We start from the raw sequence: 20,058 nt of genomic DNA, 5'->3' as shown, positions 1-20,058 counted from the left end.
AGACAAAACTGAACAGGACATGCTCAGTATTGACAGCTCTGCTACAATGTTCCTCTTCAGTCGGCTGTTTGCTCTCTAGAGGTGTCAATCTACAAAATTCTGATATGTAAACAGGTCACAGATGCTGAAGACTTGTTCTCACCTCAGTCAGACATAGTACAGACTCTTTTAGGAAATCTGAATGACATTCACAAATTACAGACTACGAAAAGATGTCAGTCTATAGTCCTGTGATGGACTCACAGAGCAACGCTGTGGAATCTGAAATTCCTCAAACCCCTGTTAGTAACTGCTCATATTGCTGTCTGTGACATTGCAATAAAAGGTCACTACAGACATAAAGATGGGAAGATAATGTACTGGAGGTGGACAGTGTGTTCTGGACAACAATCTTCAATCATTATAATAAATAACAGAAGGCATCTTCATCCTGTAATGATAAAAAAACAGTAGCAGTAGCAGTAACAGCCTGTTGCCATATTCATACCTCCCAACTTTTGAAGAACCAAAAGAGGGACAAAAAGTGCAGCTTGCAGCGGGAAATTTAGCTCCACCCATTTATGTTGACCCTGCCCATTTTCATTCATTTTTCATGTGCCCCCACACAGTATAATCCTCCTATAATCACCAGTAAATTATATGTCCCCCCTCCATCTCTCCCCCAGTTTCATATACCCCCTTCATCTGACCCAGTTTCTTGTCCCCCCCATCTCTGTCCCCAGTTTCATGTCCCCCCATCTCTGTCCACAGTTTCACGTCCCCCCATCTCTGCCCTCCACACAGCTTGGAGTTACCAGGGGAGTTTGCATGGTCCTGCACACAGCTTGGAGCCATCAAACACCCGTGCTCCCGCACACAACTAGGAGCCATACATGAAGTCAGACAGTACACATAGGCTATCTCAGAGACCATACCTGCTGCAGATCTACAAGTTGGAACGGCGTCTACCGCTCCTAGCCCTGGTGTAGGTCTAACGGTTCAGGGTTTACAGGTCCTATCTAACAGTACCCAGGAGAAGCAGAGGAACCCCACACAGAGGCCTAGTCTATAACCTGCCTGAGTACTGGAGCCTATCCCTGCAAACTACTGTCATTCACTCCGTGGACTTTGAGGAGATTTTAGCCAAAGTGTGAGCACCCGGTGGGCGTCGGCTCACACTATTTAAAGGAAAGTCCCCGCCCAATAGGGGTGGTGGCCATGACCTCACCGTTCATGCTCAGTAGGGGAGAAATGGCACTTAGCTTGTGAGCAGCTCCAGTACGTCTGAGCATGCTCAGTAAGGTGAAATCTGGATGGTTAGACTGACCCGCAGGTGGTGCTGTGCGAACAACTGGCGGGACCCAATCCTAACACCTGCTAGGATTAACATCGGATCCCAGAGAGGTGAGTAACACTGTTTATGATGTTTCCTAACCTCCCATGGGGCTCCAATTATTATACTCAGGGATCTGAAAAGACCCTTAAGTATAAAACTAGCGGTAGTGGGATTGCGGCCTGGGCCCGTCTAGGGCTACGCCAGCAGGTAGCGGGCTATTATAAAACAACAAAAAAAAAAAAGAAGTTATTTTACTTACCGATCTCGCTGCTGCTCCTGCTGCCACCTACTCTTCACCCAGCAGTAAGACGTCTGCATCTCAGCGTAGGCGGCGTGATGACTACTGCCTACATCAGCAAGTAGTCATGGTGTTCTTCAGCATCATGATATAAGTGCAGCACCACCTAGAAGAGGCAGTGGAGTGCGGCCTGGACAGGAGAGTGGACAGTTAAGTAAAAATTAGCCAGCATTATCCTGAAATATTCCAATTGGCGGCCCTGCCATGAGAAGAAATACTTGTGGCTCCTGGATGTCCTGCACATATCTATGAGCTGTTAGTGTTCCTTGTATCACTACAAGGGCTGACTGACTGTCATATATGATGGCTTCCCAGGTTAATACACCAGCCATTGGGGCAGTGTGTGACTCCACAGGAAAGGCAAGATTCAACCACTCACCACAAAGTTATGGTTTTGGTTTACTCCACCACAGCAAACATGTGATTGTGGCTAGCTGTCAATGGCAAGACACATAATGGGTGCTGTGACACCAAATTTCCTTCCAATAATGAAGGTGCCACCTGTGTCTGGATGGCAGACAAGGAAATTGTGGGAACTGTTAATGTTTGTTGGTGAATCAAGCAGTCCTCTCTACTGATGGCCTATCAGGGCTGCCTGTTTGTTGTGTGTTTACTGCTCCCAAATATCCTGAAGTGCATTGTAGAGTTATGTCTAGTAGTCAGCAATCCCTTGTGAATATTACACTACCCAGAAGCAGCCCATTTATAGGGCAGTGGAGGAAGCACTTTCTGCCCTCTTGTGGCAATACCCATTGCCTAAGCAGAACACACCTGTTACCATTTACATGCCTACCTCAGACATAACTGAATGCCAAGTTTTGCAGCAATCTGACATTTCTAATGAGATCCATTATTTTTATTAAGTTTATGTAGAGGCAAATAATCAGAAATGTGAGCACCTCTCAACCACTCAGCAATCATGATCCATAGGTCTACGGCCAGGAAATAGTGAGCGCATATCTGACCTGGATTAAACAACAGCCATATAGTATTTAGAATTAAAACTGTTTGTTCATCGACATCAGAGACCTCAATGTTATATGATCCGAAGAGTTCAATGAAAATAAATGCATCGCAAAATGGGTAAAACCCCTCTTATACCCAGAGTATACTTTATACTCATGAGCTCATTCATGTGGGAAAGCAGCAAACAAATGATCTCTTTATATGCTCACAGAATGCCAGTTTCCACAATTATTTGAAGTCACTTTTCAGCTCACATATTTCTTGAAAAGAACTATATTTGGCAGGTTTTCTTTCACTAAGTACCAACCTGGCATCCATCTGCTTCTAAATGTATGTCATCTATTTTCTTATATGACACCTTGTCACTTTTTTTTAAAGATAAATCTTTTTATTTTCTGTTACTTAAGTTGAAAAATGCGCAAAAATCAAATATCCAGCTCTGTAAGCTTTAACCGGAGATGGGGGAAAGCCTGGCTAGTGCTAAAGAAACCTGAAGTCCCTCCATTACCTTATCATCCAATGTAGAACAGAAAATAGACATCATGAATGACTGCATAGAGTTAGGAAATTCTTTATCAAGCATTGAATACCACTGTATGAAGCTGTCATTCAATTGTCTGATAAAGTACATCCCAAGTCTATGCAGCACCCCCACTGTATATAGCACCCCACTTTACGGTTGCACATTGTACACTGCAATCTTTGTTGCTTTTTCTAAGGATAAACAATAGGGGTGAAGTTCTCTGTTTTATAGCAGGGGTCTTCAACCATGCACACCAGGACTGGGCCATTGTTTTTTTTTATTTTTTATTTGCCAATCCACGGTGTTGCCAGCCTGGCTGGCCTTAGTCTTTGCTGGATACTTCGCGCTAAGCCACGTTGCTATGGTAATGTGTAAACTATTGGCTAGCGTGGTGTCCTGTAGCTGCTATGGAGGCCGCGCTGCCCAATAGTTTACACATTACCATAGCAACGTGGCCTAGTGCAAAGTATCAGCCTCAGTGTCTAGCAATTCGCCATATCCGCTCAGATGCTTGTGTCATGCCTGTGTGCCCTGTAGAGCATCCTGGTGGAGAGCCTTCCCGTCCACATTTGGGTGGAGACCACCCAAAGCCCCGTCCCTGCTCCATCTCGATGCCATGGAGAAATGGTCTTGCTTGAAGCCGGCCCCTGGTGCAAAACAGGTTGGTAACTACTAGAGATGAGCGAGTACTATTCAAAACTACCGTTTCGAATAGCACGCTCCCTTAGGAATGAATGGGAGCGGCTGGCGCGCAGGGCGTTAAACGGCAGGACGTCGGCCCCGGCTGCGTGCAGGCTACGTCCATTCACTCCTATGGGAGCGCGCTATTCGAAACGGTAGTTTCGAATAGTACTCGCTCATCTCTAGTAACTAGTAAACTTTACATACCTGCGCATAGTCGTAAAATCTCAGTAAAACACAAAAAGAACAATTGTGATGAAATAAATATGTCTTTAAAATAGGTAGATGTCCTCCATGCAAATATTATCTGACCCCCATTTCAAATTCCTAAAACTAATTGACACATTGTTTTGAGCAGTAGTCTGCTGTCTTGCTTAAATTATTTCTCGGAAAACTTAACCTTTTCTTAAGTACATTTAAAAACGTGAGCCATAGATAAATACACAAACGTACAGATGTAGCAGAATTAACCTGGGTAACCTTTGCAGCGTGATATCTTATCACAGTAGACAACAAAAAGCTATTGAAAATCATTAAGAGAAAATTCTAATGACTTTTCATTGCTTTTTGCTGTCTTCTGGGATAAGATATTAGTTGTAGTTACAATGGGCTGATTACTTTTGTGAGAATAATATTGGAAATCATATGCCTCTCTTTTTCCCTGAAGACATGTACAACTGAATGAGGGTTAGTTTGGAACGCAGGATGGGAGGAAGCTTCTTGGGGTTTAGGGTGACTTAGACTAACAGGATGTTCTATATATTGATGCTATAGATTTTAGCCTCTATACCTTGCACATCAATGTGTCCACTCTTTGTAAGACTGAACCATTATATTCTATACTAGCCTCTGCCCATGACTTCATCTGCATGTTAAACACATAAAGAGGCCAATAATACATACTGTGGTTACGGGACTCAACTCATATACACAGGAAAAACAACCATATCCACAAAGAAATATAAAAATATATCATTTTTATTACTCTCCAATTAAAAAGTTTTACATGGACATATAATAACACATTACACAAATAACACAAAATAAACAGGGTAAACCGTGAAGTTTATAAGTGCCAGCAAGCCAGAGTGATGTCAGAGAGACAAGGCATAAGTATTTAAAGTCACTATTTAGCCATGGGCCGGGCAACTGAGGGATTAGTTGAATAGTATAAATGCATACATATATGCCATGATGAAAAAAAGGACCACTAGTCCATTACTATATGAAGTTACATATGGCATAGTAGTTAAAAGTCAAGCAACTCAATCTCATCCCAAAGTGCCCACATATGGAAAAAAATATATATACCTTAGCTCACCTTAACATCATATAAACTGTCCGACGCGCGTTTCACCCCTGCTACAGGGCTTCGTCCGGGGACAATTGTCGACTAGCGATGACGTCTATTTATAGTCCATAGGCTTCCGCCTATGTCCAAGAAAAAATGGCCGCCGCCATTTGCATTGCGCATGCGGGAGTTACATGGACCCATATAACATAAAACACTGTAAAACACCAAGATATCTATCCCATGATGTCCACAGAATATATAGATATGTGTAAAAAGCGCCTTTGCGCATAACCACCAGCTTCTAATAGCATCTTATGATATGACCCCTTCTAAGTACTCCGGAGCCGGGTACTGTCCTAGTGCGCCTGCGTTAAATTCAAAGCTCGCGATACTACGCTAGCTACAGTTTGCAGGTGGGCAGACCGTTCCATCTGTACCGCCCACTGTTGTTTTTCATTCTTACTCTAATATAGGTCTTAGTGCGTCTGCGTGGAGTTGTATCTAGCGATGCTACGTTCTCTCCAATACTCAAACGGACAGACCATTCTGTGTATATCGCCCACTACTGTTTAGTGCTATTATTGTAAAAATGGGAACCAAATTCAACCAATATCCCAGCAATTAGATAAAATCTATGTTTGCTAAATCTTTTAAACATGAATTAAGTGTCACAGTCTATTAAATTACTATTGCCTAAAAATATAAATATATATTATAAATAGATACAATCCATTATATAAATGAAATAAAGTGCATATAATACAAATATACTTTTCTCTTCGATGAATTACCCGCATATTAATAATGTAAGTACATTAAATAGAAGTGTTGGTGTAAAAGACCAAATATCAGTAAAAATAATAGAAAATAATAAAAAATAAAAATAAAAAATAAAATATAAAGTTGGGAAGGGAATGGTGCCAGTGAAAAGTGACCGGTGCGCATGTGCAAGGGAGAGTGAAAAAACATGAAATTAATATAATACAATATAGTTAATAAACAGTAGAAATGACAGCTGGAATGGTTATACAGTGCCTACAAGTAGTATTCAACCCCCTGCAGATTTAGCAGGTTTACATATTCTGAATTAACTTGGCATTGTGACATTTGGACTGTAGATCAGCCTGGAAGTGTGAAATGCTCTGCAGCAAAAAAGAATGTTATTTTTTTGTTTAATTTTTTTTTAAAATTGTGAAAAGTTTATTCAGAGGGTCATTTATTATTCAACCCCTCAAACCACCAGAATTCTGTTTGGTTCCACTAAAGTATTAAGAAGTAGTTCAGGCACAAAGAACAATGAGCTTCACATGTTTGGATTAATTATTTCTTTTTCCAGCCTTTTCTGACTATTTAAGACCCTCCCCAAACTTGTGAACAGCACTCATACATGGTCAACATGGGAAAGACAAAGGAGCATTCCAAGGCCATCAGTGACAAGATCGTGGAGGGTCACAAGGCTGGCAAGGGGTACAAAACCCTTTCCAAGGAGTTGGGCCTACCTGTCTCCACTGTTGGGAGCATCATCCGGAAGTGGAAGGCTTATGGAACTACTGTTAGCCTTCGACGGCCTGGACAGCCTTTGAAAGTTTCCTCCCGTGCCGAGGCCAGGCTTGTCCGAAGAGTCAAGGCTAACCCAAGGACAACAAGGAAGGAGCTCCGGGAATATCTCATGGCAGTGGGGACATTGGTTTCAGTCAATACCATAAGTAACGTACTCCACCGCAATGGTCTCCGTTCCAGACGAGCCCGTAAGGTACCTTTACTTTCAAAGCATCATGTCAAGGCTCGTCTACAGTTTGCTCATGATCACTTGGAGGACTCTGAGACAGACTGGTTCAAGGTTCTCTGGTCTGATGAGACCAAGATCGAGATCTTTGGTGCCAACCACACACGTGACGTTTGGAGACTGGATGGCACTGCATACGACCCCAAGAATACCATCCCTACAGTCAAGCATGGTGGTGGCAGCATCATGCTGTGGGGCTGCTTCTCAGCCAAGGGGCCTGGCCATCTGGTCCGCATCCATGGGAAGATGGATAGCACGGCCTACCTGGAGATTTTGGCCAAGAACCTCCACTCCTCCATCAAGGATCTTAAGATGGGTCGTCATTTCATCTTCCAACAAGACAACGACCCAAAGCACACAGCCAAGAAAACCAAGGCCTGGTTCAAGAGGGAAAAAATCAAGGTGTTGCAGTGGCCTAGTCAGTCTCCTGACCTTAACCCAATTGAAAACTTGTGGAAGGAGCTCAAGATTAAAGTCCACATGAGACACCCAAAGAACCTAGATAACTTGGAGAAGATCTGCATGGAGGAGTGGGCCAAGATAACTCTAGAGACCTGTGCCGGCCTGATCAGGTCTTATAAAAGACGATTATTAGCTGTAATTGCAAACAAGGGTTATTCCACAAAATATTAAACCTAGGGCTTGAATAATAATTGACTCACACTTTTATGTTTAAAGTTTATTAAAATTTAACTGAGCAACATAACTTTTTGGTTTGTAAGATTTATGCATCTGTTAATAAATCCTGCTCTTGTTTGAAGTTTGAAGGCTCTAACTTATTTGCATCTTATCAAACCTGCTAAATCTGCACGGGGTTGAATACTACTTGTAGGCACTGTATATTATGATCATTTCCTCAGTCAGTTGTCGAATTTCATAAATGTTGACATAGGATATCTGTTGTCCAGTGGAACTCACTCAAGTAGGGAAAAAGATAACGGTGTTTAAATACTTAAAGAAATGGGGCGGCCATTTTTTCTTGGACATAGGCGGAAGCCTATGGACTATAAATAGACGTCATCTCTAGTCGACAATTGTCCCCGGACGAAGCCCTGTAGCAGGGGTGAAACGCGCGTCGGACAGTTTATATGATGTTAAGGTGAGCTAAGGTATATATATTTTTTTCCATATGTGGGCACTTTGGGATGAGATTGAGTTGCTTGACTTTTAACTACTATGCCATATGTAACTTCATATAGTAATGGACTAGTGGTCCTTTTTTTCATCATGGCATATATGTATGCATTTATACTATTCAACTAATCCCTCAGTTGCCCAGCCCATGGCTAAATAGTGACTTTAAATACTTATGCCTTGTCTCTCTGACATCACTCTGGCTTGCTGGCACTTATAAACCTCACGGTTTACCCTGTTTATTTTGTGTTATTTGTGTAATGTGTTATTATATGTCCATGTAAAACTTTTTAATTGGAGAGTAATAAAAATTATATATTTTTATATTTCTTTGTGGATATGGTTGTTTCATCTGCATGTTGTTGGTGTCAATGATCCGCCTATATTCAGCTAATTGCTGCCGTCAATGGTTCGCCTGCTCTGGCCTTTTGGCAGTAATCAAGCTGTCCTGCTGCTGAACTTGTTCCTCGCGTCGTGCCTGTGATTGTTCTGGCATCTCAGCAACTCGCTGGGACCCTGTATAATGAGCGTGTTGTTGGCATCGATGATCCCCCTATTCCAGCATTTCAGCTGCTCTAAGAGCCGCTTTATGCCTAGCTTGCTCAGTCAGACATTCCCCGAAATTATATAAATAAACAGTACTTCTGGCCCTGCAAAAAAGATGATGCAGCCCTGTGTATTGAAATATATAAAAAAAAAAGTTATGGATGTCATAATATGGTAATTTTTTTTTGTTAAAATGTAAAAAAAATTATATAAAAGTTTAGTATTGCAATAATCATGCTGACCTGCAGAATACAGGTAACGTTATTTTGGCTGTACGCTGAAAACAAAGCCTGTAAGAAAGTCACACAAAGTTTTTCTCTAATTCCAATGCATTCCATTTTTTTTCAGCTTCCCAGTGCATTGTATAAATTATTACATGGTACCCTTACAATGTATAATGTGTCCCACAAAAAAGAAGTCCTCCTACAGCTCTGTGCACTGAAAAATAAAAAAGTTATGGCTTTTTGGAAGACTGGGAGAAAAAAAAAATCCACAAGTGGCTTCTGTGGGAAGGTGTTACAGGTAAATATATGCCTACCTGATGTGCCCCCTTGTTAAAGTGCTCTAATAGAGTCTGCACAGGAGAGCGGTTTATGCATTTAATTGGTGATTGAACACTTTAAGTTGCCTTTGCTTGTTTTTTAAGTTATGGTGAATAGTTTCCACTGTGATCGCCCAAAGGACTTGCATGCTGAGCATTTACAATCTAGTTTTTCTTGGGCTGTGCCATATGAAAGGCTTTTGGGTCTATCAAAGAAGGACATTTAAAAAAGTGTAGGTCTTTAGGATCAGTGAAAAAAAGAAAATACATTATGTGTAGCAATTGAATGTCTTCAGTAGAGTGCTGTGCAGAGATGGTGCTTGGGTGGAGATCACTGGGCCTCGGTCTCCTGTATAATTATAAGGAGACATACAATTTACAGCAAGAAAAAATAGGTTAACACATAACCTTGATCTTTATAGCAGGGACGCACTTTGAAACACTGTCACAGTAAATGTAATTGCCCTGTACTTAACAAGACCAGAGCTTGGAAACTCTTTGCACAGCTCTCCTGTGTTAGCTGGTGGTTCCTAGCAAAACCAAAGGAAAATAGCATAGCCTATAGTAAATTCAGGCACCATAGTAGTCATGGAAATATAAGAGCTTGGGAAGACATACAAGGTTCTGTAGTTAAAAATATTTTGAGAGGAATATGTTCATTCTGCATACGTTTAGCAAGTCTTAAAAGCTGCACGTGACATTTTACCCTATACAGTGTGATCGCACCTGTTCTTTAGTTCCAGTCGACAATATTCAGTCCTAATAGAGTCCACTGTCCATGCAACTTAATTAAGATTTTTCTAGGGACAATCGTCTCATGTAACAGTAAGAGCTATGTATATATTGAAAGATTTTCCCTACAACTATTACTTACAGGGATTTTCTGGATAAGAAAAATAATTGCAGAAAGGTCCCAGTGTGGACCGATACATGGTGTATTGCTTTTTCCAATAAAAGGACATTTTCCATCCATACAAGTTGATGACAGACCGGATTGTTTGTATATGTGTCAAATTGTTCGGGACTGGGGTTGCTAGGTGGGGTGGAATAGACAAACAAGTCCAGTTTCTTTTAGTCCAAAACAAAGGTAGAGTTTCATTTTCACTCAAAAAGGTAGTGCAGCAACAAAAGGAAACAATACAAAAATAAATACCTGCCCGGCTAGGCTCTAACTAAACATAGAATAGGTTACCTCACCTAGAGTAACAGAAATCCAAGAAGCCAGTAGAATCATTCAGGACACAGCTCCAAAAATATGACCTCTCTGTCAGCTCTCCAGCCAAACTCTGCCAAAGTGTTGCTGCTGGAGCTGACTTCTTAAGCCTCCTTGACGAGGAGACTCTCTGCACCTGAGTCGCTGCCGGAACATCCCCAAAGTGTGGACTGGAGGGTGTGGAATGACAGGTCCCACTACCAATCCTACCTGCCATTCCTAAATATGCTTCTGGTGTCATATGAAAAGAGGAGATTCCCATCTCGTTCCTCGTGCCGAGAACAAACATTCCCAGAGTTTTCTCATCTCACCCACCTGAGTAGTCTGGGTGAGGTGTACACCCCCCTCCATTACCTGACCAGCCATCAGCTTACAATATACATATATAATTTTTTTTTATAAAAAGTCTGATAGTGTTATTAATGAATTAATAAGTGAACCCAAATACCTTTAGCAGTGTTTTGAGTGCTTTCTGGGTTTCTCTGGGAGCTCCTGGCAACCTCTACCTTTGTTTATGTGGTGCAGCTTCCTGTTCTTTTATCCTACAACTAGAATGGGTGGCTCTTCACTCAAAGCTGACTCACACTATCTCCCCCTTTCATTCATCCCCCTCCCTCTCTCACTCCATCATACCGTTCCATGTTTCTCTAGCTAACCCACCCAATACTCGCCCTTCCTAAATAACGAACTCAGACCACCTCCCCACCCCATCATATTTACCTGTCCTGCTGTCTGGATCTTCTGGGCACTGGAGATCACTTCCTTATTGAGAACTGACTACTCCTACATCTGTCATTGCCTGTGCAATAGAGCCGGAGTGCTGACACTCACACTCTATTGCGTAGGCATAGGAGGCCAGGAGACATCAAGAAGGAGGAGGAGCTGGCCCTCCCAGAAGGAAGTGAGATCCAGACTGGTAGGCAGGTTAGTATGATGGGGGTAGGGGGTGAGGTGGAGTTATTACTGGTGACATTCTTTTTCTGGAAATAGGGAAACGTAACGTCACCAGAAAATCGGAAAATGTGCCCTGGCGATATAGATAAATATAGATTATTTGTAAATTGAGTAAGTTACAAGTTAGACAGGGGAAGGTGTTTAGCTTAGTGTAGAAAGATCATTTTATCCCGCACAACTCTTTTAAGTCAACCAGACCTGTGAACATACATTAGATCGAAGTACAGTGATGGTTGACCAATCATTGAATGAAGAATCTTCTGGCAATAACTTTCTTCCCAATTCTAAATTCGACAATCAGTTTAAAATCCTGGATTAACATGTCTATACCAAAAATCTAAAACCCGTTACCTGGAATATTTTTCTGTTCAAAAAAGGCATCCAGGCCTGTTTTGAACTTGCACAATAAATCCACCATCACCACTTCCTGCGGCAGTGACTTCCATAGTCTCAGTGCTCTTATAGTTCTTCAAGAACAAAGCCCCTCCTTCTTACTCTTGAGCCACTTGTTTACCTCGCTAATCTCCTGCTGCCTCTCCTGGGCTGCAGAGACTCCCAAACTACCAGATTAATTTGGTCCCCCTCCCAAAATGTAATAACCACACGGACACTGCTTTAACTTTTTTGTGGACTGGGTCAGCCATAGCTCTTCCAGGTAACCATTGTGAGACGGTGAGTGCTGGAATCTCACTATATCTCCCCCAGGTTTTTAACTTATGTTTGGTCCCGTGTGGGACTTGAGTAGACCTCAGCTCCAGATAAGGCTGCAGATCCTGCACTCCAGTGCAGATCTAGGGAGTGAGAGGAGTTATATGGGTCTGTCCTGTAAACCTTAGTATGGTAAGACAAAGTTTTGCTTAGTTTGGTCATGTGGCTGGTAGCAAGCCACATGTATAGTTAGGTTATCAGTTCTTTTTAGTTAGTTGCTCAGATGAGCAGGATTTTATTTTGTTTTTGACTAAGTTAAGGTTGTATTTTATTTTGCTCATTTTGTGCCTTAAGTCAAGGTTTATTTATTTCCTTGTTTTCTAAATAAACCAGTTTGCTGCTTATTTCGTGTCCCTGTCTTTGACTGGTTGGATCCACACCTTTGCTGCTACAGAGCTACCTCGCCCACACATTGCACAAGATGTGAACTAAATTACACAGTTCAGTTCATCCTAATTGGGATATGCACAGCAAAACAGTTGAAAGAAAAAGTTAGTTATTCTAGATGCACTTAACCTGAAGTTATTAGGTCAGAAGTCACACTTAAGATATTGCACACTTACGCTCCCACACTCACTTAGCTGCTTGTTTTGGATACACTCATAACAAATAAGCTGCTCCAGCACTGCAAGTTTGTGTTCTGGTAGCAAAACCCATTGTGCACATACATATAAGTACATACATAGCACACAGGACAGATTTGTGCTTGCCAGTGCCCCCTGTCTGTGGATGTGCAATAACCAGTTATAAGGAGCTGTACACTGCTCTGGTACCTTCATTTCACCTCCTAGAAGTGCTTTATTCTCAAATGTCTCCAAGTATACTAAGTTAAGACAGCGCAGCACTACCCTGTTTCTCCTAAGCCCCCACTTTCTGCCTCCCCTCCTCTTGCCCAGTACATTGTATGTCCCTCCCCTCTTCTCTATGGGCTGGAGGTGCTCTGAGTCCTGCTGCTACCTCCAGGATTGGACATCAGTGTCAGCACAGAGTGGGAATGAGGAGATGTCTGCCTGATGACTGGTGTTCACCTATTCTTTACTAGGTAAGACCATGCATGTCTGTATCACCTGCACTCAGCCACACAAATGTAAACTAGAACTGTGATGTGAATGGTGATGTCCTGGGCACCTTGCTGAATAACTGGAGGATGCTACTATGATAGTTTATGCTTTTTGTAGACTTTACAGTAAATTTTCAAACAGAAAAAAAGAGACATTGTAGCAATATGTTGTGTAGCTGGATAAACAGACACACAAGTAGATAGATGTAACATGTATGGATACCTGGATGGGCATGTACAGTATAATAGTGAATACACTTTGCTGATCATTGCATTAATGTATTATTACTATTGTAATGTTGGCTGTAGATATTACAAGTACCGTCCAGATCCAAGTAGCTTAGTGCTGCTTTTCATGTGTCTGCTGGAAATCTGACTGTATTATTGGAGTCTTGTATTCTGTAATCAATGAGCTGGAAACAAATCAGTCTTGTAGTTTTAGGATATGACCCAAAAATGTGGTTCCCATATTAACTTCTCTCTGCCTTATCCTCTCCATACTAATTGCTAGAATTAAGTCATAAATCCTCCCTGGAAAAGGCTCTGCAACATATTAATTCAGTATCGTACACTGGGGCTTAGTCACACTTGGAAGGTCTGTAAGATAAAAGCAATATGTGATACTGCACTAATAAGAAGTTATATGTATGTGATAGACAGGAGCCAGGACTGTGGGCTATACTAGGTTAGGACACCTGATCAGCATCTTCAATGTTGTTACTTTACCTGATATCAGCCATTAAGATACAGACAGTACATCACTAACAATACTAACCGGTATCAGTAATAGAGTTTACCTCCACAGGGTGCATATTTTAGAGGGACACTGTCCACTTTTTGCCGAAACCTAAAATACCCATAGTTTGGAAACCTGATAACCCCCAGTGTTATTTCACAACGTTATCTAACGCCCATATCTCTCTATAGTCAGATGATTTCCGCTAATTGTCAGATACTATATAAATGGCTGCCTGGTATAGAGCCAGTGCTAAGTGCTCCCTTTAGGGCAACATAATGTTGAAAGGGGTGACAGTACTTTTTACCTTTCACTTCACATCTCTTTACAAGCTATCTAGTTTTAATCATATAAGTTCAATGTACTTTATTATATGATTTCTCTGATACAGACTTGTCCTGCGGTTACATGGCCTTTCTTATTCTGTTATGCCATCTAGTGGGCATATTGAGCATTACAAATTAAAAAAGCTTTCCTGAAAACTACACTCCTCAACATTGAAATTGCAGCACCAAGGAGGACACACTGCAAGGTTATGCACCTCAATGAAATAACAAATGTCACTCGGATCTGCAATGATCAAATTTTCAAGCACTTTGCTTTCACTCTGTCTTATGCCTCTCCAACGTGCCACAGATTGGAGCTAAGCTTTTTGAAACCACAAAATCAAGTCAAGTGGCGTGGGGATGGTTGTGCCATGTCCCCAGTTCACTTCTCACTCCAACAGATAACTGCATGCCTACCTTAAGATGTCAGCACTGTTCAGCACTGCATGTCTTAGTGGTTAGTACAATGACTAACTAGAATGAGAACCAGAGCTGCACAGAAGCAAACCGCAACATGGACAGCTTGGCTGAGGGTATGAATGGCATGTAGTGAGTTATTCTGTACTGTAAATGAATTTGACTGTCACAATCCAAGCCTAGAGTACAAACAGTGTCAACACAAACCATCACATGGAGTTTGCATGGGCTATGAGCCAGATATCATGCTACAGGTTTTTTCATTGACCTTCCACTTCTGTTTCTTAATGGTTCTATTCTACTGTTCATCATGGTTGCAGCATAATGGCAGTGGAAACTGGTATGGTTTGTCCTCTTCAATGAGAAGTCCCGCTTTTGTATCAGTCACAGTGATAGCTGGAGACCATGTGGGCACCACCATTAAGTAGCCTTTAGAAGGTAATGTCCCACCAGTCCGATTCCCATGATTATGGTGTGGTGTACCGTAATGTACATTAAACCGGACCCCTCTAGTCTTCATGTCCTTTACATTAACTTCTTGACATTACATTACCAATGGTATGGTCCTTTCTCCAAGGAGTCCCAGGGACACATTACTTGTGATACTGTGCATAGTCTGAATGCTTAAATGTGCTACCATGGCCAGCAGCATCTCTGGACTTGTCTTCTATTGAATACATCTGAGAGGTCATTAACTGAAAACTGCCAGCAGTCAGTCTTGATAATTTACATCAGCGTGGCTTATCATTCCTAAGACAATAATTAATATCCTTGTTGCTAGCATATCAAAATGCATAAGTTTGTGAATTACTATGGGTGGCATTCATACTCAAATATATTTTGTTTCCATATTTTATCATTTTCATATCAGTAACATGTCTATTGATCCTGTGATTTCCATAATTCTAAGACTTTTCCTTCTTGGTGTTGGAATTTCAATGTTGAGCAGTATTATCTTTCACTACCCATATACTGTAATACTAGCCTATGCTGCAGCAGCATACACAGATTGCAATAACCCACCTTGGAAGAATACTGTGCATGGGCGTTATTTTCCATACATCCACAATGGATAAGAGGCTCAGAGAACTTTGTGACTTGGAGAAAAATAAAGTGACAGATTATTATAAACTTTCTTGCTTTAGTTTTGTATATTTTTTTTTTTTACTGTAGCCAGATGCTTTCGAGTCCACTATGGCTGGTTCACACCTGCGCCTGGATTCTGTTCGGAGTTTCTATCCCCGAATCCACTTGAAAAATACAGAGAGAAAAGTCCTGCAAGACTTTTCTCTCCGCATTTTTCGGTCAAAAACCGTATGGACACCATTATAGTCTATGGGGTCAGCGGCATTCTGCAGGTAACCGCTTTCTAAGTAGATTGGGTTTCTGTTTTTTGGGTTCCCAAGCGGACCCATAGAATGGAAGCCCAAATGCAGGTGTGAACCTAGTGTAACTCCTGCAGCTTGTGCTCATCGCTTTACCTCACTTCATAATACATGCTCAACTATTTTGTTGACTACAATTGTATTTGTTCACTTAAACTACATAGACTAATGAAGAAAGTCAGTGATGGATGATATGTCTGACAACCTGAGAGAAATACATTGGGGATTTGCATGGGAGTGAGACAAGTCTGGAATATTTCACCAGGTCTGCGAACATTACTTAGATTCCCACAAGCACTTAAGTCACTGGTATGATCTGCAAAAAGACAAGCATTGTATTATGTGTCGTCTTGTGGAGCAGAACGCTGCTGACTTGTCAAAGAGTATTGATAGAGAGGGCAGGAAAGTCTTATTTTACATGTAAGTACCATCTGTCTACCATTAAATGTCATCATACAGATGTTGTAGAATTAACCTGAACTTCTGTAGTATGACAAGAGACATCTAAAACAATGAATAGTTATTGGAAGAACATTTTTCAATGGCTTTTTTTTTGTCTTCTGTGATAAAATACCACGCTGCAGCAGTTTAACCAATTGCAGAAGTTTGGGACTAGTCTGCTACATCTGTATATAGTATGGCAGAATTTGCCATAGTTACACAGTGTATTTAAGGCCGGGTTCACACGGAGTTACGTGCCGCGAGATTTGGCACGTAGACGCCGCGTGACCCTTTGCGTGCCGTACACGCTCCCATTCATTTCAATGGGAGCGGGGAGCGTATGCGCCGCGCTAGTTTGCGGCCGTGAATAAATGCACGGCCGCAAACTAGCGCGGCGCATACGCTCCCCGCTCCCATTGAAATGAATGGGAGCGTGTACGGCACGCAAAGGGTCACGCGGCGTCTACGTGCCAAATCTCGCGGCACGTAACTCCGTGTGAACCCGGCCTAACAGGGAACTGCTATGAATAAATCTGCATTTGGAAAAATAAGTGGTTGTAACACCATTAGAAGTCTTGGAAGATCCAGAGGGTTTCATAGGTTCAACCCCTCAACCTCAGAATTTTACACAGCAGACATATGTGGCATTTATTCTGAATTGCAGTGATGTGTGACTACAATTCTGTGTTATGTTACATGTCAAGTTAAAGCATGCTGCAACTGTTTATTTAACTCATTGTGTGATAAGTGAAACTTTTACTCCATCCCTGTTAAATTGAAATAATGCCAAATATTAAACATACAATCTAGACTGCAAATGATAATCATGCAGAAGGGAACAGAAACAGGAGTAGATTCACTGGATAGTATTATCACGATATATGTAAAACTGAATTTTTTAGGCCTGTTCTGGTTTGAACTCTCTAGGACCTGCCGTTCTCCACCTATGCACTAAAGTAAATATAGCAACATTGCTACACATCAAAGACCTTCCTCGATATCATATGACCCATATTAGCCTATTAGCATATTGCAGATCCTTCATTTTTAACATTACAAACACCATTATCAAAGCATTGCAGAACTCACTGTTATTCTATTATCCATTATCAGAGGACAGCACTTACCTGACCTGTATAAGCTAAAAGAAGCTTGCATGTGCTCCACCCTTAAAGGGAACGTTCTTAAAGGGAACGTTAGGGCAATTTGGGACACTAAACCACCCACAGGTCCTTATTGAATGGGGGTTTAGTGTCCCAAACAGCCATGTTATAACACAATCCGCAGCTACATTGAAAATAAAAAAAACCTTTATACTCACCTGTTGGCTGTATTTCCTGTGCCGACACTCAATGAAGTGAAAGGAGTACACCTTGGCTTCAATGCGAATAAGTCGGGAGCACCATTGTCAGAAGACAGCTCTCACATGAACCAGATTAGTCAATAGAACTTGCAGGCCCTTCACTCTTAATAGCCTCACTGACATACACCATCAGAGGATTTCAGCGCTTGCTATTGTTCTGTTATCAGCCTTTATCAGAAGGACAGTACTCACATGACCAATATTCACTTGCCCACTGTTTTCTGTTATCAGTCATTAATAGAGAATTGTAACCAGAGAATATATTTGGTCATTACATCACAGGATTTGTACCCATAATATTGCAGCAAACATGATCTGTCTTACACCAGTTGAAAATCAGCCTTCATCTGGAGCAGTCTTCAGGATCTGCCGGTAGCAGGTTGTGTATGTTACTACATAAACCTACATGAGATGTTACAGTGGAGCAATAAGATAAATCCAGTCATTTTCAAAGGGGCCGTGGCCAGATGGCAGCAGACTCATTTTTATTTTGCACCACTTTAGCGATATCACAATCCCCCCCCCCCCCCCCCATTACCTCTTATGCTTTTTGAACTAATTAAAGTTTTCAGTCAGAACTCTTGAACAGATGCAACATCTGCAGGTGATCCTTCGATGGGATCTTTTGCACCCAAACTTTATACTCAGGCAATGCTGGGCTGTTTCTCTCTTTTCTCTCTATATATGAAGCATTACAATAAATGTAACCATCACTGTCATGTGCAATATTCCTTTTAATGTATTTTTTCTATTTCTAGGTCACAACCCTTGGACAGAATGCATCACTTACATCTCGTATTCCTCCTCCTCCTGTCTATTCTAAGGCCAACCATCAGCAAGGCAGATGACGAAGGTCAGGAGGGCTATGGTTGGCACATCAAAGAAATACCTCACATTGTCAATTCGGATGTTGTCCAGCTCAAAAGTCCTACATTTCAAGCAGAACCGGTACAAGAACTCCATGGAACTTGTGGAATTGAATGTCAGAAGAACTTGCCACCACCTAGTCAAGAGGACCTTGAAAACTATCTTTCCTATGAGACAATGTTTGACAATGGTACACGCATCATGACAAAAGTAAAGTTTCAACTGCCTGTCAAGTTTAATGAGACCAGTCCCCCGGTAAAACATACACTGCGAAGAAAGAGGCAGATTTATGGTACTGACAGTAGGTTCAGCATCTCTGACAAGCATTTCATAACCAACTATCCATTTAGTACTGCAGTGAAGTTGTCTTCTGGCTGCAGTGGCATTCTCGTCTCACCCAAGCATGTGTTAACAGCAGCCCATTGTGTACACGATGGCACGGATTACATCAACAATGCCAAGAAGTTACGAGTCGGAATCCTTAAAATTAGAACAAAGAGGGGAGGCAAAAGACGCAAGGGTGCCAAGAAAAATAAAGACAGTTCAGCTACTGCTGAAGATGCAACAAAGGGGGGTAAAAGGAAACAGAGAAAATCAGTCCAGAAAAGGTCAATAGCAGAAGACACCGAGGAGACACAGCAGAGATCAGGTAAAGAAATGGCCACCATGGCTGGAAAGCCTTCCTTCCAGTGGACGAGAGTGAAAGCCATTCAGGTTCCTAAAGGCTGGTTCAAAGATGTTTCAGAAAACATGACCCTGGACTATGACTATGCGGTTCTGGAGCTGAAACGTCCACAGAAAAAGAGATACATGGAGCTTGGAGTAAGTCCTGAGATGAATAAAATGCCAGGCAGTAGAGTGCACTTCTCCGGATTTGATGATGACAGACTGGGTCAGTTAGTCTACCGTTTCTGCAGCGTGTCCGTGGAATCTAATGAACTGTTTTATCAGCATTGTGATGCAGAACCTGGTTCTAGTGGTTCTGGTATTTACATCCGTCTCAAAGAACCAAACAAGAAAAAGTGGAAGCGCAAAATCATTGCAATCTATTCAGGCCATCAATGGGTTGACGTTGGTGCTGAACAGCAGGATTACAATGTAGCTGTAAGAATTACTCCACTTAAATACGCACAGATATGTCTCTGGATGCATGGCAACAGCGCTGAGTGTGCTCAGGGCTGAACCTTTTATTTTTATTAAAAACGTCACCTGAAGCGTATGGAAGGAAAGCTCAGAAGGAAGTTATTTAAGGCTTTAAAAGGGAATATACAGATTTTTATAAGACGCACTACAAATGGCAATTTCTAGTGCTTGTCCTAAATGTCCTAACAAGGCACCAATGAAGGTACTATTAGAAGAAACAGCGGTACCTACAGGAAAAAAGGAATTATGTAATGTAGATATTTATTGGAAGAGAGTAGCAGCTCTGCTGTACATATAGAGAACTCAGGACTGCCCTCAAGTATGCAAATTGTTCTACAAAATGTACAAAAAGGTGTTTACA

The 20,058-nt window shown here is 41.6% G+C and overlaps 1 protein-coding gene across 1 annotated transcript; it reads left to right on the top strand.

Moving 5' to 3' along the window:
- Positions 1–12,759: 12,759 nt before the first annotated feature.
- On the top strand, positions 12,760–19,736 carry PRSS35 (serine protease 35). Its single transcript, XM_075266663.1, has 2 exons — positions 12,760–13,001; positions 18,446–19,736. The coding sequence occupies exons 1-2, from the start codon at positions 12,973–12,975 to the stop codon at positions 19,734–19,736; spliced, it is 1,320 nt and encodes a 439-aa protein (XP_075122764.1). The 5' UTR covers positions 12,760–12,972.
- The last annotated feature ends 322 nt before the right edge of the window (positions 19,737–20,058 follow it).

The sequence above is a fragment of the Leptodactylus fuscus genome, chromosome 3 (assembly GCF_031893055.1).
Source record: "Leptodactylus fuscus isolate aLepFus1 chromosome 3, aLepFus1.hap2, whole genome shotgun sequence".
Taxonomy (NCBI): domain Eukaryota; kingdom Metazoa; phylum Chordata; class Amphibia; order Anura; family Leptodactylidae; genus Leptodactylus; species Leptodactylus fuscus.
Note: the sequence above shows the minus strand (reverse complement) of the source record. Positions and strands in the feature narration are given on the sequence as shown.